Source organism: Fukomys damarensis, unplaced genomic scaffold (genome assembly GCF_012274545.1).
Source record: "Fukomys damarensis isolate Sample0158 unplaced genomic scaffold, DMR_v1.0_HiC HiC_scaffold_21, whole genome shotgun sequence".
NCBI classification, from domain to species: Eukaryota; Metazoa; Chordata; class Mammalia; order Rodentia; family Bathyergidae; genus Fukomys; species Fukomys damarensis.
In genome coordinates this window covers 6026491-6053104 of record NW_022900933.1, presented here as the reverse complement: position 1 = coordinate 6053104, position 26614 = coordinate 6026491, and the positions used below count along the sequence as shown (strand labels likewise).

The 26614-nt window shown below is 39.5% G+C and overlaps 1 protein-coding gene across 7 annotated transcripts in view; it reads right to left on the bottom strand.

The window, feature by feature from the left end:
* The window catches only part of Syt16 (synaptotagmin 16), a 160230-nt gene that overhangs the window by 48919 nt on the left and 84697 nt on the right, over positions 1–26614 (bottom strand). For all 7 annotated transcript variants that reach the window (XM_010605729.1, XM_010605730.1, XM_010605727.2 and 4 more), the window contains exons 3-6: positions 14313–14525; positions 9341–9594; positions 3560–4000; positions 311–500 (exon numbers count right to left, since the gene is read on the bottom strand). In XM_010605729.1, the coding sequence (XP_010604031.1) occupies positions 311–500; positions 3560–4000; positions 9341–9594; positions 14313–14525 (1098 nt within the window). The remainder of the gene's footprint in view (positions 1–310; positions 501–3559; positions 4001–9340; positions 9595–14312; positions 14526–26614) is intronic.

The window sequence follows — 26614 nt, the reverse complement described above, 5'->3', positions numbered from 1 at the left end:
GTAGAGGAGGTGAAGGGAGGGCAGGGGAAGGGGGAAAAAACAAGAACCAAGATACAACATGTAAAGGTACAAGATCCCATTGATGAATGTAACTTTACTGTATACCTAAAAAGTACCAATAAAACTTCATAAAAAAATAAATAAAATAAAATAGCCATTTAGAACTCCAGAGGTATTGCTTTTGTGAAAATTTGCCTAAGCCTTACCAAGATCATTTTTACTATAAGAATTAAACAAATTAAGATGAAAGCAGACACAACTTTCTACTTGCCTCTGGAAGGACCAGAGCTGGGGGAACGGACACACTTACCAGGCGCTCGGTTAACAGCAAGGTTTCGGAAATGGCTGCCTTTGATCATTTCCACGGATAATCGGCCTGTTGTGGCATTGTAGGACAGCCCCACCAACAGCTCTGGCGCCCCTCCATGTGACAACGACTGAGTGGATGAGGCACTGTCACTGTGAGAAACCGCAGATGGGCTGAGCGGAGACTCTCCACTCTGGAGGAGAAGAGCAACAAAGAATCCATTGGCTTGCGCCGCACTCCTCCCTCAGAGAAAGCCAATACTATGTTTGGTGAAACTGTGACCCAATCTCAATGACTGCCAAAGATTACTAACAGTGCACTCAGTGTGAATTACAATGTGCTTGGGAAGTTCAGCCACAGATAAGACCTCCTGCATTATTAGCCGGCACATTTGTTCCAAGAGCTGTCTCCATCAGAGTTTCCTTTCTATAGACAAAATAAAGATGTTATTACTAGTGTAAATCAAGCCTCCCAAGGTACATGGAGAGCTAATAATATATTCAATATAGACCAAACTTCTCTGCTGTATAATTTGTGCCTGAGCGTTTCTATGGTACTCCTCCACTCCAAGCTTGAGTTTTGTTTCTGTTCTCTGCACCCTCTTGATGAATGTGGCCATTGAGGAGGCATTCTGTCTCAAATATAAAAGAAATGGCCACTAGATATTGACTAGCACATAAAGCATTTGGCTTTGAGTTGTGCTTCTCAAGATTATTAGGTTCAGTATAAACCAAATTCTAAATTTGGCCTCCTAAAGAAACGAATTACATTGAAAATGAGCACCTTTCCCCTGTTTGGTGAGAAAATGCATGGACTGTGGATCTCAGCAACCCAACGGGCCCTGGATAAGCCTGAGAAAGAGCTTAGGCTTTGGGTTGTGTGTATTCATAAGCGTGCTGTTCCTTGGCACCACCTTTCTCTACCAGGTACATCAGGAGGAGACGAACAAGATAGAGTAGGGTATATGACTGTCACCAAGGGGCAGGAATAGGTATCACCCTAGCTGGGAGGCAGACGAGCCAGTCTACCAGACACATTGTCTCCTCCCCCAGAAATAAGAACATTTGACTTTGCTTAAACTTTTCTTCTCAATATCTTAAATCATTTACTAAAACTTCTTATTGCTAACCCAATAAGTAAAACCAATAAAAGGAACCAAATATTCTGCACATCTATGGGGAAGCATCCATTTAACCAAATCATACGCATCTCTGTAAGAGCCCCAGGCTTTTATGGAACACAGTTTGTAAAAAAGCAGGCCTGGGTGGTTTTGATAGGTGCCCTATAGATTCTGTTATGTGGAAGATAAAAATCCACCAATTACTTGCTTCCTTTTGGGTGAGGGTCATCTCTGTACTTCTAAACAAGGTCCCATTGTGATGCTTGTAAGTTCAGCACTTGCCTCTCCCATCAAATTCTGCATCCGTATCCATTGTTCATGCCCATTGCATAGGTGCCATGACTCATAAATCCCTCAGTCTACAGTGAAAGAATTTGTACCTTAAAATTGACCCCATATTAAGTTAATGTGCTCATTCGATATGTGCCCCTAACACCAAGCACAGAGCCTGCTACCAAAATATATATAAACATGATCATCCCTGATGTACAATACAAAATCTTCTCTCATCTCCTGTGGCTTTTGATTTCCATGTTTTCAGATATACTTTACTCAGAGTTTGCAAAAAGCAAGGCTGTGAGTAGAGGTGAGATTAATCTGGGTTATGCTCTGACAGGCTCATTCCAGCTCCCATATCAAGGATGGTATGAAGGGAACAGAGGGAGAAGCAAAGAAGCTACCAGGAGCCTCGTTCAGCAACCCAGCAGGGAGCCAGGTTCTGGTTGGACTCGAAGAGAACATTTGGAAGAATTCAGGTGGAAGCTGTGTGTGTTGGTAAATGCCTACAGTTCTAGCATTCTGGGAGGCTGGGCCAGGAGGATCACAAGTCTGAGTCCAGAATGGGCCATTTAGCAAATTGGCAAGATGCTGTCTCAAACTAAAAGATATGAGCAAGCTAGGGTTGCGGCTCAGTGTGAAGGCCCTAGGTTCATCTCCCAGTGCTGTAAAAATAAAAACTGGGGGAAGGAAGGTTTCAGGTGGAAGAGAGAGAAGTCAGAGATGACCTCTGAGACTTTGGCCCTAGCAACCAGAAGGATGATGCTGCTTCTAGGGAAGACAGTAGGTAGAACAGACTTAGGGAGGCGAAACTCAGAATTTCAAGTCTGATGCTGCACAGGCCCTGTTCGAAATCGAAGGGACAGATTTCTCACCACTGCTCTCCAGCCTCTCTCTGTTTTTCCTCAAAGATGGCAGGGCCCTTCCATCCTCCCAGGCTTCATGCACTGTCCTCTCTTTCTGAAGTCCTTGGCTCCATGTACCATGCTTCTTTTCCCCTCAGTTGCTTGAGCTCTGTTATAGGAGCACCTCTAAGGAACTTCCCCTACCCCTCTAAACAAACAGCAGCCTCTGTCGTTCTCTCTCTCCTCGCCTGCCTTGGGTCACTCATTGACACCCTTGGCTCGCTTACTGACTACACCGCAAGCAGCCCAAGGGCAGAGACATCACTTGTTTAGTTTATTTCTTCATGGGGCTTTGCCTCACCAGTATCTGACGGCAAAGACCTTTGAATGAATGACCGGCTGGTTCCAATAGCCCATAGTTCTCCTGATATATTTCCAGGGCACTAAAAAGGGGAGCTTCACACAAGCTGCCATATAACCCGTAATATTAGAGAGCTGACTCTCTTTGATATTTACAGGCTATCGTGTCTTTACTTGAAACTTTGTAGCAGGTAGAGAATATGACGTACTGAAGAAGCCCATTCCTATAGACGGAGGCCTCAGAGTAGCTGGAGTCCAGGGCTGCTGTTGTAAACTGCTTCCTTATGCTCGTTAAGAATCTTCCCTCTAGGGTCCTATCTCTGAGATTCACCATAATGCATCCTGAAAGTGGGAGGGGTAGATCACTAATCCACCAGTGAGAAAGCCATCTGCTTCTCTAGGCTGTTCCATGCCCTTTACTGCTGTAATTTTCTAAAATGGACAGGAAATACAACCATCAGGTTATCAGGAAGACAGGCGTGGAAGACCCATCGTACCATGAAGTACAAATCATGGCTTGCAAGGATAAGGAGAGCCAATTGGAAAATTAAATTACGGTCTCTGAATTCACAAGCTGAAAGCACTAAATCAAGGACTGACAATCCCAAGTCTTTGAACACCGCCTCTTTAACAACCGTGCAACATACTCACACTTATGTTGTTCCTTGGCTCCAGGACTAGAGTCACTTTCATTTCCCCTTCTGAGTGCAGGTGACTAAGATGAAAGAGTTTCTCTCCCATCATTCTCTCTCGAGTCATCTTAAGGGCAGCATACAGACGAAAGCGAACAGCACAGGAAGCCACATCTCTGGGCTCCAGCTTGGCAAAAGTTACTTTCTCCTTGAAGACAGGGTTGGGCCCTCTTTGTATGCTGGTCCTGCCCCTCTGTTTCTTACTAGGCAGCAGCACAACATGAACTTGCCAGTTGTTGACACCACTTCGATCCTTATCTGGGAGGCCCTGTGCTCTCACGATGGTCACGGTGAGCTTCTGGGTTGCAACTCTATATTCAAACGTGACATCTAAGTCACCGCACTTTGAGATGGGCTCCAAGAGCCTGGAGGGCACCTGCAAATTGGTCCCATCCTGTTCCTATTTCAGGAAGAGAAAGAGATTAGGAGTGGAAATGATGATGCCTAATTGCACTTTGGCAAGTTGGTGCCCTCGGTGCTCCTTCTGAGTCCCACGCTTTCTGGCTGCCAGCATGTGACCTTCTGTGGTTAGAAAGGTCTGTTTACTGATTGCTCTCCATTAAACTGTGAATTCTTGGAGGGCATAGTGTCTGACATATGGTAAGCCTTCATGAATGTTTTTGGAATGAATAAATAAAGCTTTTATATTTTGCGAAGTGTTTTCATATAGGCTGGCTCTCCAAAAACACAATTACCCACTATCATTGAAACCAACTGAGACATTAAATCTAAAGTGAAGTCAACCGTGCAATTGCCAAAAGGCGACTTTTCTTTGAGTCCCCAGGAAAAATAGTTCATCTGGACCTGTTCTCTGCAAACCAGAACCTCCTACAGACAAAAATCCTAATGGGGTCCTGTGCAGGTGATCTTATAGCATATTTTTATTGTGTGGAGGAATAAATGTTTAGAGCTAGCTTCTTAAACTTTGCATGGACCAGAATCATCCAAGGATTCTGATTCTCTAGATCTGGGGGGAGCCTGAGATTTCTAAGATGTTAACAAGAGATACTGGGCCAGGGATTTGGCTCAGTGGTTCCGCCGCCTGCCTTGCAAGTGCAAGAGCCCGAGTTCAATCCCTGGTACCCCCCCAAAAAACAAACAAACAAACAGATATGAATCCCTGATCACTTTGAATAACAAGGTTAAGAAGAGTATACCAGCAGCTATTTAGCAAAATGTAACACTGCATCTGAAACGAGAATACCTGGACTGAAATCTACCACTAACAAGCTTTCCCCCCCCCGGCTAAATAACCCAGCCTCTGTATACTAAAGCTAAAGCTGCATATTAATATGCTTACTTGGTAGATAATTTTTGTGAGATTTTGATAGGCATGAAAATAGCTGCTTCAAACTAGACTTCACATCTATTCCCACTACCAGATTGGTGATTCCTACTTCCAAATACGCCACTTTTTACGGAATATCACCTTGGGACAGCAACTCATTGTAGTGGCTCAGCTCTGAGGCTCCCATTGGGAAAAATGAGCTGAACTGCATTTATTATAATGAGCCACTCACCAACATATTATAAATGATGTTGACATAATTTAATTTTCCTGTGAAGGCATGACTGTGCCTGTCACTAACCTTCGGAATGATTCTTATTGCAACCAGTTCTTATTTATGCAACTGGCATCATACTTTACTAATTAACAGAGCTCTTCATTTAAAAATGATAATAAAACACCTCGACATGAGTATTCATCGATAAAACTTCCCCACAGAGATCAAGGGAAATTACATGGTTCTCTGGACTCAAACATCTTTAGGAAGGCCAGGTCTCCCCACTTACTAGCTCTGTGCCATTTGGCAAGTGATTTAATCCTTTCCATGTTCTGTTTTCTTCAACTGAATTAGAGATGTTGTGAAAAGTAAACAATTTGATGCAGAGTAGACATCCAACAAATGCCCTTTTCTTTTAACATTCAAATTAATCTGCCAAGAAAATTCAGGTTTCTTGTAAAATAAGAGAAGCTTCTTATATTTTTCCCTCTAAGTATGACATCATATATAAGTGTTTCTATTCAGAGGTTCTTGGTTGCAATGATAAAAGTGGTTGCTATAGAGACTTCTGAATATAACTGACTAGTGTATATATAATATTAGAAGCAGTCTCCAAGGAGTTAGGCCAACTCCAAAATCAAGTCAAAGTCTTCTCTCAAACTTCCTTGTCCCTTTTTTAAAAACCTCATTTATTTTACCTATTATCAAGCATCTCTATATTGTTCACCTAGACGTAAGTAATGACAGCTGACATCTGCTAAGCTATTCCTTATGCCAGGTACCATACCAAGTCCATTTTAGACTCCAAAAGCCAGCTTTTGAACACTTCAGTTGGTCTCACCTGTGGTGCATCTTCCCTTACAGACCTAGCCTGCGTGGACTCTGAGCAGCTTCAGCCTAGCACAACCTAATAAAACCTTATTTCCTACTTATCCAATGAGATTCTCACCTGTCACCATCGGCCTGAGATTCCAAGGCTACAGCAGCTAAAGAACCCTGCTCGTATCATGTATGTAAATTCCAGAGCCTGCTGGATTAGTGTCCTACACAATAAACTTTCCTTCCCTTGGTCAGGCATCTTGAACTTAATGTATACAGCTTCTTGGACAGTGGTCCCACAAGGAAAAGAAATGACTCATACCCACTGGTGGTCAACATCCTCACACTAGATCTTCCTCTTTCCTGCCTCACTGCCTCATCATTCACTCGTGTTCCTTAGGACTATATTCCCCAACACAGCAGGGAACAAAAGCCTTTGTCTTGGGTTCTGCTATACTTAGGAACCCAAGTAAGAGACATTACTTTTTTAAAACTCTTACATCAAGTTAAATGAGGTAAGTATCTCAATATTTCCATGGATATTTAATATTTTCATGGAGGAGAAAACCAAAGCTTAGAAAGGATGAATAACTAACCCTATTCTCCTCTACCCCCAGGTTACCCAGGATTCATACCCTGACTGTCTTGAGTCCACAGCCTGCCTTAACAATATACTCAAAGTTCCAAATCTTACATTGAACCCTAAGGTTTTCGGTTTTCTCCCCAGAACTATTCACCATAGGTATCCACATGTCTATGGCATGTGTGAGATAAAGAGAAAAGAAGCTGGAAGACGGAAGTTGGAAAAGACTGTGAAGTTTCACATCCTTTTAGAATGGTTCTTAATATTAGTTAGCAGTTTCAACTTCAGTGCCAAGGTGAAAATATTCAAGTTAATTTATCCATTTATCACTGCAGGGTTCGGGAAACTCATGGGGAAAGCTCTTCCGTGACTGTCCAAAGAGGCCGAGGGAGACATAGTACCAGCCAAGAGCTGGGCTGGGGTGGGCCCATCCAAGCTGTGACCCGTGAGAACTGGCCTCTGAAATCCCTTGCTGGGTTGATCTGAGACAGATTTGTGAAGGTTGGTATTTTTATAGCAATTAATTATTTCAATACACATTGCCTATCACCAGGCAACTGAAGGAGCTCCTTGTGTGGGTACTGTTAATACCACTAATCCACCTGACCTTCCTGCTAGGTAAAAACCTCTTCATTCTTATCCCCATTTGGCAGATTTTAATTAAAATTCTCAAGGCCAACAAATTAATCAGTGAAAAGCAGAGAGGAAAAGTAGGACACCTGTCTCCCTACATGGCCAAAATCGCCAGCCACCCTCCCGTAGTTTTCCCTGCCAAGCCTCAGGCCTGCAGGAGAAAGTCAATGGCCTTGGCCAGCCCTGAAGATCAGCATTCAGAAATCCATCAGCCTAGCAGGTAGTCCCACCGCATGACGGCTTCCTTCTGAGACAAAATAAATGATTCCTTGAGCACTAATATCCTTGCTTTTTACTTTAAGATGGGCATACTTGCAGCAAATTGTCAAAACCTATATAGGTTTAAAGATTTTTCTGTCAAACTGAAAGGGCTTTCTGTTTTAGTAAGACAGTGTTGATGTCATTTGCGTGGCCCCAAGTAAACAGACCCACAATTTGTTTCCAGTGCCAGATACATGAGGGGAGACAGGGTTCTCAACACAGCTAAGAGGCAAATAAATCAATGTTTAAAAGGCTAGCTAAGCCTGCATCACAGGCAGTTACAGGAACTGCCTCTGAGCTGGGTTTAAAGCTCTGCTGTAGGAGCACCAAATTACAGTTTTTGTCTCAAAATAGATAGGAGGTTGAATGGAGCACACAGAGATGTCTGTGTATTTTTGGAGTTAGGGAACATTTAGTACCCTCCACACAGGTCTTCTATTAAAGCTCTGGGAGGCAGGTAAATGGGAGGTTAGGTAGAGACAGCGATTCCAAGCCTAATGGCACAATTATCAGGGAGAGAGAGAATGTCAAAAGGTAGGTAAATTTTTGTGTGTTGTTTTGGGGTGAGGAAACAAAAAGTATATTTTTAAAAGTTATTGTGTGGGATTTGATATGACTCTTAGCAATAAAATGATGGGGAAGTAGACTTCTTTCTTTCTTTTTTTCTTTTTAACAGAGTACCGAGGTTAATGGCTTTCGATGCATCTACAGGAAGGACTGCTTTTAACAAGCCACAAACCACATATCCGTGTCACCATTTCTGGTCCTTGGCAGGAACACCAACACAGACGAAGGCACACACACCTCTTCCACGCTCCCTGCACACTCCACTGTGTCACCACTAAGTCTTGCGAATACAATTCCTAGTTTTCTTTTGCCTTCCCATGGCCATCCAGGTCCCGAGAAGAGTTTCATCCTGTTTATTTTCTCAGATTGATACAAATCAAATTCATTCACCTTTCTCTTCTTCGGTCTCCACAAAAGTTATGTACATTCATCAAAATTAATTTCAAATTAAAAATTACACACACACACACACACACACACACACACACACACACACACTGTGTAATACCTTCCAGCGTCATAGGACAGAAGGGATCTATCTAATAAAAAATAACCAGAGATGTCCATAGATGAAACTGCTTACACATTTCTCATTATAGTACATGTAGTGTAGTAATTGGTGCCCCACTAAATGGTAGCTACTTCCATCATGCCCTGCAGTCAGATCAAAGAAATTTAGAAGAAGTATCTTTCACCAGAGGCATTACAAAATGCTACATCACTGGTTAGATTGTCGTTATAGATTAACGCCAACTCCTAGACCTTCCCATAATTAAAAGCTAATGAATATACTAATGCCTCAAGATCCTCACCATAGGCTGGGGCGGGGCGTAGGTTAGTGTTAAAACAGTGCCTCATGTGCAAGAGTCTGAGTTCAACTCTCAGCATCACAAAAACAAAATAACACGAAGGCAAAAAATCTTCATCCGAATATTATGTACAACTTCATTTTAGTTAAGTTCTCAATTTTCACCTCAAACAATTATAATTCACTCTATTTTGGTAAAGAAAATAGATTCCACTTAAATAAAACCATGAAGGAAATAAGCCAGTTTCTCCAAAGAAGTAAAACTTCCTTTGTTTAAAAATAAGCCTGTAAGGGTCTATTTTGTCACCATTCTTCTTTCATTTTTCCTACCATTTTTTCCACTTTGAAAGAAACTTGTTTATTATTTTATTGATATGCACAAGGGCTTTGGGCATCTAAAAATTTGTTTTGAATACAAAATTCTGGGTCTTTATTTTTCAAGGCAATATTTCCTTTCTTAAGAAATTTGGTGGGGGGAGAAAAAGGAAAGGAGAGAGAGGAAAAAGGAAGATGAGAGGAAACCAATGAGCACACACTGTTAAAGCAGAAAGTGGAATAACTCACCTCTGGACTCCATACGGAGGAGATGTCAGTGGCATAGGAATCTTCAAATCCGTGAGTATTAAAAGTTGTCTCCGTCTCCAACCTGCCCTCTGCAGACTGACGACTGAGGCATTGGACCCCATGGGTCTCTTGAGGAGAGGTGCGATGGTACCTGGTATGTCCTCTTTCACATGAGGACTGTGAGGGTGTGGAGATGGGGTGATCTTTGCAAGATACAATCGCAGAATAATCCAGTTGGCTGGTTCCATCCAAATCTAAATTTGCAAAATCAAACTATTTCAAGTTTTTTTTTATACCTTCTTACCTAGAAGAACTGAGTCATTTCAATCACAATAACTAAGACCTCAAGGCCAAAACCCACCCCAGTAACACATGCAGAAACATAATTCCACCCCTTTAGTGAACGAATTCAGCCCATATAGTGAAAAACACCATTAACTCCTCGTGTGGGCTATAACTAAATTTAATACTTCCTAATAAGATGAGTATCAATTATGGACACTTATGTCAAAGGGATTAAAAAAAAAAACAGTAGAATTTTGTTGGTACTAATAACCGCTTCAGACCTCAGGGATGGATCTGCAAAGCAAAAATAGTAGCCCCATTGTGGAGCCCACAAGTTGTCCTGACTCTTCTCTCACCGCCCTTCACTGTATTATGTTCTACTCAAAAGGCTTCAGCAGGTTTCCCAGGTAAAAAGTCTCTATTTGATCCATAGAAGGAACACTGGAGTTGGGTAAGATGACCTGGGTTTAAACTCTGTCTCTGACCTAAGACCTTCAACAATATTTAAACTCTCTGAACCTTTACTTATTAATGTAAAAATGATAAACGCCATCAGACAGTCTTTGTTGGCCAGGAAATAATATCCACGTGGCAGCCTACAGGCCTTCCCCAGAGATCAGCCTTGCTGATTTGTCTGGCCTGAACTGGCCTCCTCCAACCTAGTGAACGCCAGCGTGTGCTGCTTTCCCAACTGCATGTCACCTCTGGTCTCCCTGGCTCATGAGAATGCTACTTCTACATTTTCTGTCTACAGCAGTGCTGAAACTCTCCTCCTGTCCTTTCCTTCTTATCCATCCAAATCCCCAACAACTTCTGAAGCATCTGCAACTCCTTTCGAGCCAATGTTTTTCTCTGACTCCAGTGTTGTGTTTTCTCTCTCTGTACCTCTTCCTTCCCATTTATTGCATTCCTCTCCCTCAATGCCATCCTCATGTGATAAAGAAAACCTGACAGGGTCTTACAAAGCAACAGCCTCCGCCCTGCTTTACCCAAAGTGTAGTTAAAATGTCTTTTCTACTTGGCCTGAAGTTCCTTCCAGTAGCCCCCACCCTAAGAGATACAGATGGGACCAGTGAGTCAGAGGAGAGCAAAGAAGATGTCATAAATACAGCTCTTTTGCGCTGTATGATCACAGTTGTTTCCCCCGTTAGCCTTATGAGCTCCTTAAAAGCAACAGGACACACTCATCTAATGCCCACTCTTTATTTGCTGATAGGTTCTCATTAATCCTAATCCCAGGCAGGCAACTAACATTTGAGGCACCCAGTTCTGCCTCAACATGGAGTTTAGGTGACAGTGGTTTATCAGGCCGTGCATAAAACACACTTACAGTAAGAATCCTAACTTGAAAAATATATCATTATCTCTCTGTGGAGCAAACAAAACATCTTCAGGCAGATGCGGCCCTTGGGGCACAAACTCAGATGGCTGATTTGGAATTTTGCAAAGCCATAGCAAGCCACTGAAAAGGTCCCCTGTCTGCCTTGCTATTCTTAATAATTCAGTTCAAGCTTCTTATGACACTACAAAAATTTTACATTCATGCTTTCAGTTATTTGGCAAACACACTTTAAAAGGCCACAGAAAATGACAGAACAAGAGGAACTCCACACACAAAACCTACAACATAAAGCAGAATTTTCTTGTAAGTCTCTAATCAGCACACCCATTTCTCACATACAGGAATAGTAAAATGTCCTATTAAACAGTGGGTCCTCCATCAGCGTATGTAGTTGCCCAGCAGGATTTCGGCACAAAACTTAACTTTGCCAAAAAATTATTCCCATAAAATTGTCTCATGACTTTAACTCCTATGGTGATAATACCTAGATCAATAATAAGGGAATTTTCAACAGCTACATTAAGCCTTGAAATGTTATTCATAGCTGAAAAACAGAACTACATTAATGTAACAAACCATTTTCCATGACAGACAAGCAAGTAATGAATTAGAAAAGCAAATCTGGGCTCAAGGCAGTTGCAAGGAAGTAGAAAAGGAAAAAGGCCTCATTCCCATCTAGCAGCCTTCCTGTGCCTATAAATTAGAGAAGACCATGCTACCTTAAAAACATACACAAAAGTGCCTGTTTTCAGAGAAGTGTATCCTGGTTTCATAGAAATTGTAGGTTGTAATTATGTCCTATCAATGATATTTATTCGCTCAGAGAAATTCCTCAGCATATTAGTTCATATCCTACTTGGTTTTTTTTTTTATTTGGTTTTAGTTTTGTTCTTTCGTTTTTTGAAACAGCATCTCTCTGTGCAGTTCAGGCTGGCCTCAAACTCTCAGCGATCCTCCTGACTCAGCCTCCCAAGTGCTAGGATTACAGGTAAGTGCCACAATACCCAGCTAGTTCATATCCCACTTTGATGGAAGCAAACCTCCTTATCCAGTTACTTTCTGTCATACTCCCAAGCCTTCTTCCCATCACCAGCCATATACAAAGACTCCTGCTTGTCATCAGAGGTCCTCAATTCCACGTGTCATGTGTCATCCTACCTGAGCTACCGGTGCCAACTCTTCAATCAAACACTAATCCAAGTGCTGCTGTGTAAGTATGATTAAAGCTCATAATCAGTTGACTTTAAGGAATGAGATCATCCTATATAGTTACTTGAAAGATTGTGAGAGCACTGAGCCTTCCTTAAGAGGAAGAAGTCCCATCTAAGCACTGCAGCGCTAGCGCACACTTGAGGGTCTGAGCCTACTCTTCCTGACAGCCTGTCTTATGTCCTCAGAGCTCTTATTTCTCTTGCCTAGCCAGCCTCCACAACCCCATAAACCAATTCTTTGTAATAAATATCTTGAAGTACAGGTGAACACACACACAGCTTTTGAACAAGTGTTGGTAGACATATGAATGTGTTTCTACTGGTTCTATTATTTTTTTAGTTGAGCCATTATTGATAGATCATTCCAAACGAAACTGAGTACAGGTTCTGATAATCAAGATTTTGTATGTTACTAGGAAGACAAAATTGAGCTTTTATGAAACATTCTAAAAATGAACCATTCTTAATTTGCAAAATACAGCTACTGGAAAAAAATCCAGGGAGTGAACCATTATTCTGCAACCCACTTTTCATGGCTAAAATCCTCACACTCAGCCTCTGATTCTGATCACTTACACCAAACGCCATGATGTTATCAGAAATACACAGACAAGCAGTGTGCAGTAACACTAAATCAAATACACAGGACAAAAAAGCACTCCCGTAGACTCTGATGATAATAATCTCCCCACTGAATCTAGCACGACTTCACTTAAGATCAAACATAAGACAACCTGTCTCTAGATCCTTTGTGGTTCAGATTTTACTTAGATTTGGACCTTTAATTTCACTATTCAACATTTTCAAATGCATTTTTAAAATGGAAGGACTATCTACAATTAAACTTGATCTTCATGGTAGAATGAAATAGCTCAATATATACCCTGCCCTCCAAAAAAAATTCTCTCTGGGATGCAGAGATGTAACTGAAATAAATCCACAAATGTTAAGATGAATAAAAACAACTGGCAGAAAATAATGGAACAATAAAAATTGCATTAAAATTTCCAGGGCATTTGATGACCTAAAATTTGGCATATAGCTATTCCTATCAAAATTGCTGGTTGTCTTTCAAAATTTATGTTATTCATTGGATTTTTTCTTCTCTCCAGTACAGAAAATGCTATCTTTTCTATGACTGTCTGGCAAAAGTTCAGAATTACTAGTTGTAACAAGAGATAAGTTGTTGCTAATTCCAAGAAGGACATAGATTAGGGGGTTCTCCCAGTCCCGGGAGCATCGGCCACTCATGTAAATCAGAACCCAGTCCCTTGGGCTGCTGGGAAATGGGGCCATTAGCTATAGAATTAAACATGGGATCCCCAGGGAATCCATTGCTGTTAATTTTCATTAGCTAACATTTGCCCTGTCAATGAAGAGAAAGGAGTGCTCTGTACAACACCGGAGAAAGAGAAGGACCAAGAGAGGGAGTGAGGAGCCAGCCCAGTCATAGAAAGTGCCTGGCTTATATCATGCCGGCACTTACTAGCTTACCTTTCGCTAAGAAGATAACAGCAAAACGTGTTAGGTTGGTTGATGCCGATTAAGTCAAACTAAAGGATGGAAAACAACTTGCCCTACCAAAAACCAAGGTTCTGTTTGTTAATTCTTTTTTTCCCATTTGTCCTTTTTTCCCCACTCCCTCCTCACCATTAAATCCAAATTTCTTCTCTTTCCATCTTCTTTCAGTTTCTTTGCTCACCTTCTCTATCCAGTGTTGAAAATAAGGAAGATAAATATTGTCTCCCCATTGGTTTGACTGACCTCATGCCCCAAAAGAAAAGAGGAAAAGACTGGAGAAGCAAGATCACTGAGACCAAGACACAACAGTGGATGTGTAACGACTAACTGCCCCAGCATTTGCTAAACACACCTCTCAGACTCCTCCCTGTTCTTAAGCCTATACTTACTAGGGGCTTTGGGCATAAAGCTGTCAGAGTTGCCTGACCTTTACTCAGGAAAGAACTCAGAATTACTGCACTGTTCTTCTTGTAGTCTCCTTCCGGTTTATTTTGCTTTGTTTTCTTTTCCTTTCTGGACTTAGATGTACAATATAGCATTTAAATACGCAAAAACACTCTCGTTATTGACCATCCCAGGTCTAGGTAAAGGAAAAATGTGACGCAAAGAATACCTTCACAGGCAGACACCTCCGTGCTGTCTTCCTCGTGGGTAGAGAGTGGGCGCCTGCGTTTTGCTCTCTGCTCCAATCCAGTGGGTTTTCCTTCTTCAGAGGCTCCAGCACGGAAACTCTGGGATCGAGACACAGAAATCTCAAACTGTTTGATCACATCCTCATCACCTCCAGAAGATGTGGAAAGTTCTTCATCATCCCCAAAGCTGTTAACTGGAAACAAACAAGATCCATGAGTCCCCTATGTGGCCTCTACAATCCAACAATGCAGAGACTACCTCGGAAACCTAGAGAAGATCCTGGACATTTAGTCTGAGTTCAGCAGGTTAAAGCTGCAAAGCTAGGAGTTAAGGCATTTTTGAAACATACGTTGGAGTCTAAATGGATGAAAGAAGAAAATAAATCCCATGCAGGGAACTAGAAACAGACAGCTAGGACAGAATTCCGCAGTCAATACCACAGCCATGGTGGGCAGCCAGGCAGCCTGCTGATTTGTTACGGTGCCTGTAAGGCTCCAGAATTGGGATTGGGAAAAGGATGTTTACAAGGATATTTTCTTTATTTGCAGTTCTGTGGGCAATGTTATTTCACCTCATTCATGAAAACACATGAAGCCAAGCCCCACTTCGGAGGAGAGAAATGTGGCATGATTGAAAAATAGAGCGAATGCTTACATTAAAAAAATGTATTATAGTAAAAGAAATACTGGCACGAATCAACCTCAAAATACTCCTTCTCCTCACTTTGAACACATTTACCACATCGGTCTTGACACTTTCTGAAACAGTTCTGCAAGTCCTCTTTCCTGCCTAGCTGTACTGTTCTGGCTGTCTCTGTACCCTCAGTAGATTCAAAATATGTACCACCTGTGGTCATTCTGCCTTTGGAAGAGAACCAGAAGCTACAGCATGCCAGGCCCTGCTAATAAGACAGACAAGGGCATAGCGTCGTGTTTCCAGGAGCCTGCCTTTCCGTTGGATACCACCTGACAGCAGCGTTCACTATATGTGTATCACACCTTGCAACAACACTCACTAAAGAGGACCAACAGGATGGAGTCAGAGAGTGCTGAGAACTCTGGTATATGCGCCTTGGAAGTAAGGTGGAGTCTCAAGAGAGAGACTGATGGCAATGGGTCCCTTCCTGTCATGATTTTTTAAGATTAAACATTCACCATATATTTCTTTTCTTTTTTTCTTTTTTATTTATTTATTATTTTTTTTTTTTGGCACCTGGGATTGAACTTGGGACCTTGAACTTACAAGGCAGGCAGCAGAACCACTGAGCTAAATCCTTGGCCCCTTCACTATATATTTCAATGTGATCTTGTATTTGCCACTAAGATTTTCCAAATCTTCCTAGTTTTAAAGAAATTCATTGTTTGTATGTGTGTTTTAACTCATTTATACTATAAAATCAGCAACTCAACCCAAACTTTTTGAATTGTTTTATAAAATGAATTGTATTGGTTATAGTTGCTGTTTATAAAATAATGCTATAGAATATATATACACATTAAGCCGGGCATGGTGGCACATGCCTGTAATCCCAGCACTTGGGAGGCTGAGGCAGGAGGATCGCTGTGAGTTTGAGACCAGCCTGGACTACATAGTGAGTTCCAGGTCAGTCTCAACTATACAGGGAGACCATCTCAAAAAAACCAAAAAGAGAAAGAATACATATACACATTAAAATGTTACTATTAAAGCAAGTTAATATATTTACCATAGCACATACTTTTATACGTGTGTAAGAGGAGCTAAATTTTGCATATTTCCATGAAAATAAAAAAATCACCTGTTTTGTTAACTGATATCTTCCCATTATGTAAAAGAATGCTTCTTGCATAATAAATTCTTAACAAATGCTTGTTAAATGTTGAATAACATTTAGCTTCTGACTGTCCCTACATCCTGCATGCATTAAACTGCCTACTGGTACAGGCAGGCCTCATTTCTGCACCAATTATATAGATTAACCTGTCAGTGTTTGTTGACTGTGAATTGGAAACTATAAAAAAGGATCAAATTTTAACCAGTCTACTTCCCACACAGGAGTCACATAGAAATTCCAGAGAAAGATATGGTTATTAATTAGCAGATGGGTCCTGAAGTTGACTTCTGAATCCTAAGCTAAGAAATAAAACTCCACATTTTTCAGTGAATAAAAAGTACTCTGAAATACCAGCTTGGTCAAAATCATTCTCTCATTTGGTGCAGAGTTGGCACTACTGAGGTTCTCTGGAAGACTAATAATAATAAATACATTGTGCTCCATAATCTATTGTGTCTTACAAAATTAATTCACACAAAACCCCTATCATGACATCAATTTTCCACATAAGAAAACTGAGGCAGGGAGTAGTCTACCAATAACTGAAGGTCACTCTACCAACAAAGGGTAAAACTAAGATTGGAGCTAAAATAGCCTGTCTTCAGGGTCCACTGAGCTCAAGAACAAGAGACAGATCATAGAAAGGACTCACTGTGCATATTCAGCTATCTGCTGTGACTGATTTTCTTAACCTCTTTGTTACTTTTTTCTCAATTTTAGATCATTTCTAAGGTCTGGATCATTTCCCAGGTCTTTTCTAGCATCAAAATTATCTCACTCCAAAGTTCTTCCCTGACAGACCTCAATATTCAATCTGTTTTTCAATGATCTTCCCATTAGAGGATCTGATACACAGATAAGACAATACATCTTTTTCATCTCATTCAATTTTATTGGCTATGTCTGGCAGCCTGGTAGGTGAAAAACTAAACATCAGAAGAAACTAGACTGCTCACTATTACTCGAACAAGCCACACAAATATCCTCTTAACAGAAAACCACTACAATAAACATGCCCCCTTGTACTACGCAAAGTACTGTGGTATGGAATGGACCATCACATATGGAACAGATGCCAAAAACCATCAGGAATAAAATTAAATTCTCTCTACCGTTAGAGTATATGGGCAGCTGAGCACCTGGCAGGTTTTCAGGGGAAGATATGCATGGAGGGTTGGTTGGGTTGGACATCCATTGGAGCTCTTTCCAACTCTGAGATTCCATTCTATATGCATTGTTTGGCAAGTTTTAAAAATATCATCAGTCATCCGTTTCACACTGGTGAGCAAATGTGTGGATATTTTCCCATCTATATAATAATTAGAATTCAAATGTATTACAATGTGGTCCTTGATTTCTTCCAGAGTCACATAGCAAAGATTCTCTTTACCTCCTCTACTCATCATACAGTAATTATAACATTTCTAATATACTCAACATATATGCCAGGTATCTTCTTAGAACTTCCTATATAGTATCCCATTTAAACAGCACAGCCACCCCATAAAGTAGGAGCTATTAGTAGTCTCCCTGTAGAGTTAGGAAACAGAGGCACAGGATGGTTAAATAACTTGCTATAAGGAAACAAAGCTAGGAAATTAACAAAGCTAGGGCTCAAACATTCGTAACCACTGTGCATATCATCAGATATTGTGGAATCCATAATGTGAACCAGATCTAGCTTCCTCTGTGGAGTGAGGGGAGAGGGAGACCTGCCACTTACCCTACCATCTACCAGGAACCTCTTCCTTTGTAATGAATGGAAAAGGAGAAGATTCTGGGAAGAGCAGTCAGTCTGTGTGGGTGTGATGTATATAGGTAGGCAGCAGGAAATCTGGCTGATTGCTCCTCATGGAATTATTAATACAATTAATACAATTGCACATGCTTTTCTAACCCTCACTCCTCAATGACATCAGAGAATTCTCAGTCTTAAAAATATGCAATCTCTCTCAAACGCCACTGAGCAGTAACAGTGGTTATTATTACAGTAATAAAAGCAATTCCTTAATATTTATCATCTGTTACTCATTGTTTTAAAACTTGACATGCTCACTTATTTAATCCACTCAATGACCCAACAAATAAATACTATTGATATCCCCACTCTCTGAATGAGAAAAATAAGGTGCAGTGAGGCCAATAATTTGCCACAGTCATCAGTTTCTAAGTGGTGAACACAGGCTGTCTTGCTCCACAGTCTACTTCCTCAAGAAAAAAAATCTTCCCAAATCCTGGACAAAACCACTGGCCACTGGGAGAAACAACTCACATAGATGGGGCTGGAAGGGATTTTCATGAGCATCTCTTTCCTAATGGAGAAAACAAAGCCCAAAGAAGTACCGATTTGTTCATAGTCATACCAAGTTGAAACTCTTACTAGGTCTCCAGGGTTCTAAGTCAATGATTTTTATATAATTTTCCAATATTTCTCCCTAGTGATTCTATTTTTTTTCTTCTGAATTCAATTTTTGGCTTTTATCTATTTGAAAGATCCAAGTTATTTGCCTTGTTATGCAACTGAGTCAACAACTAAATACCTGCTCTAGGTTTCATTCAATTTCATCTTTGAAAAATTACAAAGTTCCATCTACATTGTGGCATTTATTTCAGTATTTTCTGAAGAACTATATAAATTTCAAGTTCAAATTCCTTTTCAAACTGAATACCTAGGAAATAGTACAGAGCAATTTTTATTAAGATTCTTACTCCTTTATCAATTAACTTGCTAATATGACAGGGAAATACCTGCACAATTATCATGGATGTGGATTCGTTTTAAGTAGAAAGACTGTTCATTTTACTTGATCACAGAATTCAGACAGATCTTATGCATCCCTTAAGCATCTGCTACCAAAAAGAAGTCAGAATCTTGTGTGCTCTCTCTGATAGACAGCCACTCAGCTTCAGCTCTTTACTCACACACTAGGGAGGTGCTACGGGGTAGGGGGTGGGGCTCCTGAACTGCGAGGAGTTAATGAACTGACAGAGAGAGTTATATGACAATGACTTATCAGTATGAAGTCCCTACTGGAGGTGAAAAGTCCCTCTCTAATTTTTAATGATTTTGTTTTTCTAGCTTGAGGAGGAGAAAAGGAAATTCTGTCTTCATTGTCCATGTGTAAGAGACAAGATGGGAGATCTCAATGCAAAGGAATGGTGGGATGTAATACCCATCAAGGCCACAGTGGTTCAGTGGGTGAACATGGAGCTAGGGTTCCAGAATTGATTCTGGTGTCTCCCAGTTAGTAGTTTGTAGAGTAGTGTAAATACACTTCGTAACTTCAAAAGCTTTGGTATACTTGTTCTAATACATTAATCTCTTAAAATTGCTAAGAGGACTGAATGAGATAATCTACATATTGATATTTAGCAATATATACATGATATACTAAAAAACGTTAACCATTATTATTTTCTACCATGGAATTGCTTGCATCCAATTCTTATTATGCAAACTTTCATTTATATCCAAAGGACTTCAGAGCTCACCTTCAGGGTTGCTATATGGGAAGGAAAGAAGAAACAAGGACCAGGGACAGTAGGAGATTAAGCTGATAGCGTGGGTTGCATTTCTCACACTACCTCTCCATCCTTTTTCCCGAGCCTGGAGGTAGAGTGCTTTGTAGGAGTTATCCACACTGTTTGGAGGTAGGCAGAGCCCAACACCTGCTCATTTTGTTGCTTTTTTTAAGGCCAAAAAAAAACAAAAAAGTCACCAACTGGTAATGCAAAGAAAGGATTTCTTGAGCCTGTCTGCTGCTATTTTACAGATGGAGTAAGAGTTTAGAAATGATCACTGCAGCTCCAAGTTTATTAATTCCTTCCCACCCACACAAGAGCAATTAGGTAGAGACAAGTATTGCTCACATCTTACAGACTGAAAGAAGAGACAGGTGGAGGCAGGCCATGCTCAGAGGTGCAGTAATGGGGTGCTTCCTCTAAACACAACTTTAAGAAATCCCTTCAATACAAGATTCCAGCAAACATCTTCTCATAGTGGCTTGATGAGGACAGAAAGAAGGATGATCATTTGATAAACTGTAAAAACAGAAGGGAGATCAGAGGTGACAACTGCCTGTATCCGATCCTAGAAAAATCGACCACTTTTCTAAAGGCACATTTCAGCCATTCCTGGACTCAAGCACATTGGGAAAAGATTTTTATAAATCTTCCAATCTTGACTTTTTTTAAAAAAAATTATGCTCTGTGGAGGTCAAGAGTTTCCAAAAGCCACTGTAGAAATGAGAATGCAGGAAATAGGAGTGCAGGAAGTTTCACAGAGCAGGTTGCATTCTATCCCCTCCATAATCAAGGGTATTTTGCTTTAGTGTAATTTATATTTTCCATATGATTCTGCTGAAACTTTCCTCTGACATTTAAAGAACCTTGCAAAGCATGAATACATCTCAACTCTTTCATGCTACAGAGTAGAAACTGAGGACACAACTAGTTAAGAGACTGTCCCATAATCAAATAGCTAGACAGAGGCAAAGGAAGTATCAGTGTCTGGTTCTCCTGTCCACACCTGTTTTTTCACCCCAAATCCTGTATAAGATGTTTTGACAATTTCATTTCATATATTAACAAAGAGATGGCACTCATACAGTTAAATATGAGTGAGTCAAATAGAAAATCTTTCACTAAAATTAGTAACATACAAAGCACTATATTAAGGCACAAGTTAGTTACAGTACTGAAAAGTTCAGTTCTGATAATAGCAGAGTAATTCAAACTAACCCTCCTACAAATAAAAATAATTCATAACAAAAATGTTTAAACCAACCATTAAAGATACACAGAATAAGCGAGAGAAAACAAAAACTAGATGGAGCCAGACAGTATGGTCCATTCTGTAATCCTAGGCTTTCCATCAAAAGTCTGGAAGGTCAATCTTAGAAGAAAGACTGAAAGGGAAACAGGCCTATCTTAATAAACTACAAAGCCAACACTCCACAGAATTATTTAAAAACAGCTAGAAATTTAAATGATTAAAGGGACAAAGGGCAGCACTCTTACCAGCTGCTGGACAGAATTAAGGAGAAGGGAGAAGTTTACTGTGGCCATAGCTTCAGAAGGCTCCATCCGTGGTCAGCTGGCTCCAAGACAGAAACACAGCAAAGGGGTCTGGTGGGACAGAGTGCTAGGAAGCAGGCAGGGGAACAATGCAAATGAGAGATCTGCCCTCCTTTCACTGTCACTGGTGAACAACTTCCACCTGAGCCCCACACATTAAGGGCACACTCAACTATACACATCTATGGATGCATCCACTCATAAGCACCCCCGATGTTTCAGTCACTTCTCTAAGAGTCTCGTAATTCAGTAAGGCTAATTTTCAAAATTCTTTAGAAGATGAAAGACTACAATAACTCTACCACATTTCAGGCATAATGTCCAATACATAATCATAAATTACTAGACTTACAAAGAAACAAGAAAAATGTGTATAATCAAGGAAAAAAGATCAGCTAATTGAATTAGCCCCAAGACAACTCAGATGGTGATTGCAGAACACAAAATATTTAAAGCATCTATTTTATGTTAAAGGAACCAGAGGGTTGTTTCACTTAACATGGTGATCTCCAGTTACACCCATGTTTTTGCTAATGATATTTGATTCTTCTTTATGATGAAATAGTACTCCTATGTGTATATACACCACATTTTCTGTTTCTGTTTGTCAGCTGATAGGCACCTAGGCTGTTTGAGTAGCTTCAATTTATGGATTGTGATACAATAAACATGACTATATAAGAAACTCTATGGTATGCCTGCTATAGCTTTTTCAGGTATATACCAACGAGAACTAAACCTGGATAAAACAGTAGCTGTTTTTAGTTTTTTAGAAACCTCTATATTGATTTCCATAGTGGTTGTATCCAACAGTGTATTAGTGTTCCCTTTTCCCTGCATTCTCACTGTCATGCTTAAAATTTTACATCTTTGTATGTAAAATCTATAATAATAATGATGGTAGAGAGAATGTCTATAAATAGTCTGAAACCTACAAAATGTTAAGGAAATACAGAATAACCACTGTATTTCACTTCTGTAATTTGCTTTGCTTTGCTTGCTTCTTAGGACAATACCAGAGGTTTCATCATTAACTATAAAGCTTGAATGCACATAGCCCCAGTTTAAAATGTTATAAGATTAACAGATGCTGAAGGTGCATAGCCACATCCCCAGGGTGAGACCAGATGTTCAAACTAAGATAACAATCACCGTATCTTACATGCAAAGCACACTTAGAGGCTAAACCCTAAAGTTTCTGTAAATCCAATGACTATAAAAGAGTTAAGACAGAAAGAATGTCACCAGTCCTGTTTTCCTAGCCCTGACCCCAACTCTTGTGGACTAGAATAGCTAATTAGGCAAATCCTAAAGATAAACATCCTAACCACAAAGAAGGTGCTACACTTGGGTTAAAACTGAACTGTCTTGTGACCACGATTTGTAAAGCGAACTAATTGGAAGGTCTCATTGAACTACCTAAAATGAGGTCATGATTGTAAAACTCCTATAAAAGGCAGAGTGTAACCCAACCCAGAGTGGGTTATTTGGTACAGCCCTTGGTGCAAGCTTGACACTTTGCTAGCAAAGTAATTGTTTGTTGGGTTTTTTTGTTTTGCTTTTTTGTTTTGTTTTGTTTTACCCAGTCTTCTGTCTCTGTGTGTCATTTGCCAGTTCCTTCCCCAATAATAAAAATAATAATAACCTGAAAGTAGACAGGAGATTAACAGAGAAGAGGAACAGAATCAGGGAGTGGGGGAAAGAAAATTCAAGAGGAGGCAGTGGGAGAGTAGAACTGATCAAAGTATATTATATTAATGAACTATCATGTCAAAATATTATTTTGTATGAATAATATACACTAAAAATTTTTAATAAAAAGACCAAAGGGAAAAATGATCATAATGAATATACAGAATAATCTCAGTAGAAAATGGAAACACCATAAAAATCAGTAGTATAGAATTAAAAATATAATATCTGAAATTTTTAAAATGCTACTGCATTGGTTATGTGTCAGATTAGAGATGGTAATAAACTTGCAGAGACCATAGAAAAGTAACAAATCTCAAGAACATAAAAATTCGGAAAAATATCAGCAAAGCCTCTGTGAACTACATAACAACATATCAAGCAGTCTAAAATGTGTGTAACTGAACAACCCACTTGGGACCCCTCCTGTCTCACAGGAGCTATTCCTATTCCACAATAAATTTTCCTACTCTTAAAAAAATAAAATGTGTGTAACTGAAGTCCCAAAAAGACAATAATGTGGAAGAAAAATATTTTTCAAATACTGCCTGAGACTGTCCCAAATTTGTTGGGGAAAAGCCAACATATACATTAAAATATCTCAGTAACCTAGTCAAGAAGTTCACTATCAAAGCAGATATCATAATGAATCTTTCTAAAAATGAAGAAAAATATTTGACGGTAGCAAAGTAAAGAAAGACGCATTATATACAACTGAACAATGTAAACTGATTTCTCTCAGAGAAAATGGGAGCTCAGAACAGAGTAGACTGAACACAGTAGTATATGGTGGGAAAAAAAATGTCACACTGAGCTTTATACTCAGAGAAAATATTTCCCCCAAAGCAATGCAAAATAAAGACTTTTCATAAAAATGAAGGAGAATACATCAGACTCACACTTGTAGAAATATTAAAAGAAGTTCTTAATGGGAAAGCCAATTGGAAAAAAATCTGAATATCAGATCTAAATGAAGGAATACAGAGCAACAGAAATGGTAAAAATGTGAATAAATGAAAAAATTATTTTCTTCTTTAAACTTTCTAAAGTATAACTGACTCAAAAAAATATTACATTGCAGAGTTGGTAAAGTGCAGGAAAGCAAAATATAAGGTAACAATAAAGGAGAAGAGTGGTAAGTGATTTCTACTGTCCCAAAGTATAAATCATGATAAAGTGGTATAATGTGATAATAAGCAAAGTGTGAGGGTTGTGAAGTGGTACGATACTACTCAAAATAGACTGTGATAAACTGAGGATAAATATAGGAGTCCTAGAGAAGCCCCCAATGAAGGAAAAATAGGTATAGCTAAGAATTTCATAGAGAAATTCAAAGTGAATATTGAGAAAATTGATGCTTAATATATATATAAAGCAGCAAGATTAACTAAAGACAGAAAATCAAGTGCAACAAACAGAAAACAAATTAGCAAGGTGGAAACACCATGGCAGAAGGGCACAGCAGAGGAAAGCCATTCACTTCAGGGAAAACAGAAAATAGGGAAAGAATCAGAGGAAGGAGTCAAGGATTAAAAACAGCGCACAATTCATGCCCCATCACCGACTCCTTTTGACTAGGCCCTGCCTCCCAAGTTTCCATCGCTTCTCAATAATGCCATCAAATTATGATCTCATCAATGACTGAACCCACTAATGAATTTAGAGTCCACAGGATCTTGTCACCATCCAAAAGTCACACAAAACATGTGATGGACTTCACACTTGTACATGAACTTCATAACAGGGCTTCAAAATCAATGAAGGAAAAGTAATAAAGTGAATGGAAAAATAAAATTAAAAACAAAATAGATTTTAACACTCCCTCCTCAGTAGCTTACAGAGCAGCTAGTAAAAACTCAGTAAGTATATGGATTTGAGTTATGGCCCAATATACAGTTAGGATGATGGGTGCTTGAAAAGAAAGAAAACCCTGCAGTTGCTGAATAGAGATCTACAAATGTCAAATAACACCAACTCCTGCACAATTCTTACAGAAAGTAGAGGAAGAAAGAACACTTCACAAACCATTTTATGAGGTCAGCACAATCATAATACAAACACCTTTTGGCAAAAAATCATAAGTATAGAAAATTATATACCAATATCCCTTATAATTGTGGGTACCAAAAACCTTTAGCAAAATCTGAAGAAATCCAGTGAAGTATTTAGAAAAAGGTATGTTATGTTATAATAAGGTTTATCCCAGAAATGCAAGCTTAGTTTAAGAGATCAAAATCCGTTGATATTATTCACCAAATTAACACAATAAAAGAGAAAAAAAAATAATTGTTTCAATGCAAGCATAAAAAGTAGCTAACAGAATTTGACGTCGATTGGGGATTAAAAACAAAACAAAAATGTCAGCATACTAAGAATACTCCAAATCAAAAAAAAGGTGGAGTGGGGTAGAGATCTACAAATCCATTTAACTAATGTCAGCTATGAGAACTAGTGAATTTAGGAAAACAATTATAATCAATTGTACTTCTATATTCCAACAATTTGAAAAGAAACAATTCTAAATTCTGTTTAGAATATCATCAAAATATATTAGTACTTAGGAAAGAATTTAACAAAATGTAATCAAAAGTCTCATATGAAAAGCAATATGATTTTCCTGAAAAATTAGAAAAGATTCAATATTGTTAAAATGTTAATTTCTTCAAATTAGTCCATTAACTAAATGCAATGCAAACTGAAATCTAAACAGATCTTTTTTTGTCAAAGTTAATAAAAATACTCTACATTGTATAGCAAAATGTAAATAACCAACAATAGTCAAAATAATCTTAAGAACAAAGTGGGAGGGACAACTTACCTGATTTTAAGATTTATTATACAGCTAAATTAAATCAAGATAATTTGATATTGACATATATCAGTGGAACAGAAAGCTAGACATATATCAATGGAACAGAATAGAGTCTGGAAATAGGCCACATGAGTACGGTCAATTATTTCAACAGTTGTGCCACTGTAATCCAATGGAGCAATTGAAAGTTTTTTCAGAAAAAAAAAAAATGATTCTTGAGCATATGCATATGGGAAAAGGAACTACCTCACACTGTTTTTGTATAAATTAACCATAGTCTAATTGTAAAAACAAGCAAACTATAAAACAAGAGTAAAACATAAACATAGCTATTGCAACCGCGAGATACATAAAATATGATATATAATAGAAAAAACTGAGAATTTTGACTTTTTGAAATTTAAGAAATGAAAAAAGCAAAGCCACTTGTAAAGACAAGGTATTTATATACACCTGTCTGATAAAGGACTTCTGTCAGAATATACAAAGGCTTCTTACAGCTGAATAATACCACTTTGTATAAATGACCTATTAAAAATATTCTTGGCCGCCATCTCTCAAGTGCCGGGAGGCAGCCTGGGCCCCGATCCACCGCGGGAAGGAGAACCACGCCAGCTCCCGACCCAGCTGCCATCGCTCAAGCACCGGGAAGGCACCCCTGAACCCCCATAAGCCCCCTCCCCACACTCTCAGTCCTCCTGACTGTGCCAGTCTTTGGACCCACTCTGCAGAGGCAGAGGTGGAACCAGGAAGGCCCCTGAACCCCCATAAGCCCCCTCCCCACACTCTCAGTCCTCCTGACTGTGCCAGTCTTTGGACCCACTCTGCAGAGGCAGAGGTGGTCATCAAGGGTATTTTTCTGAGTTCACAACTTTGAACATCTTTTTAA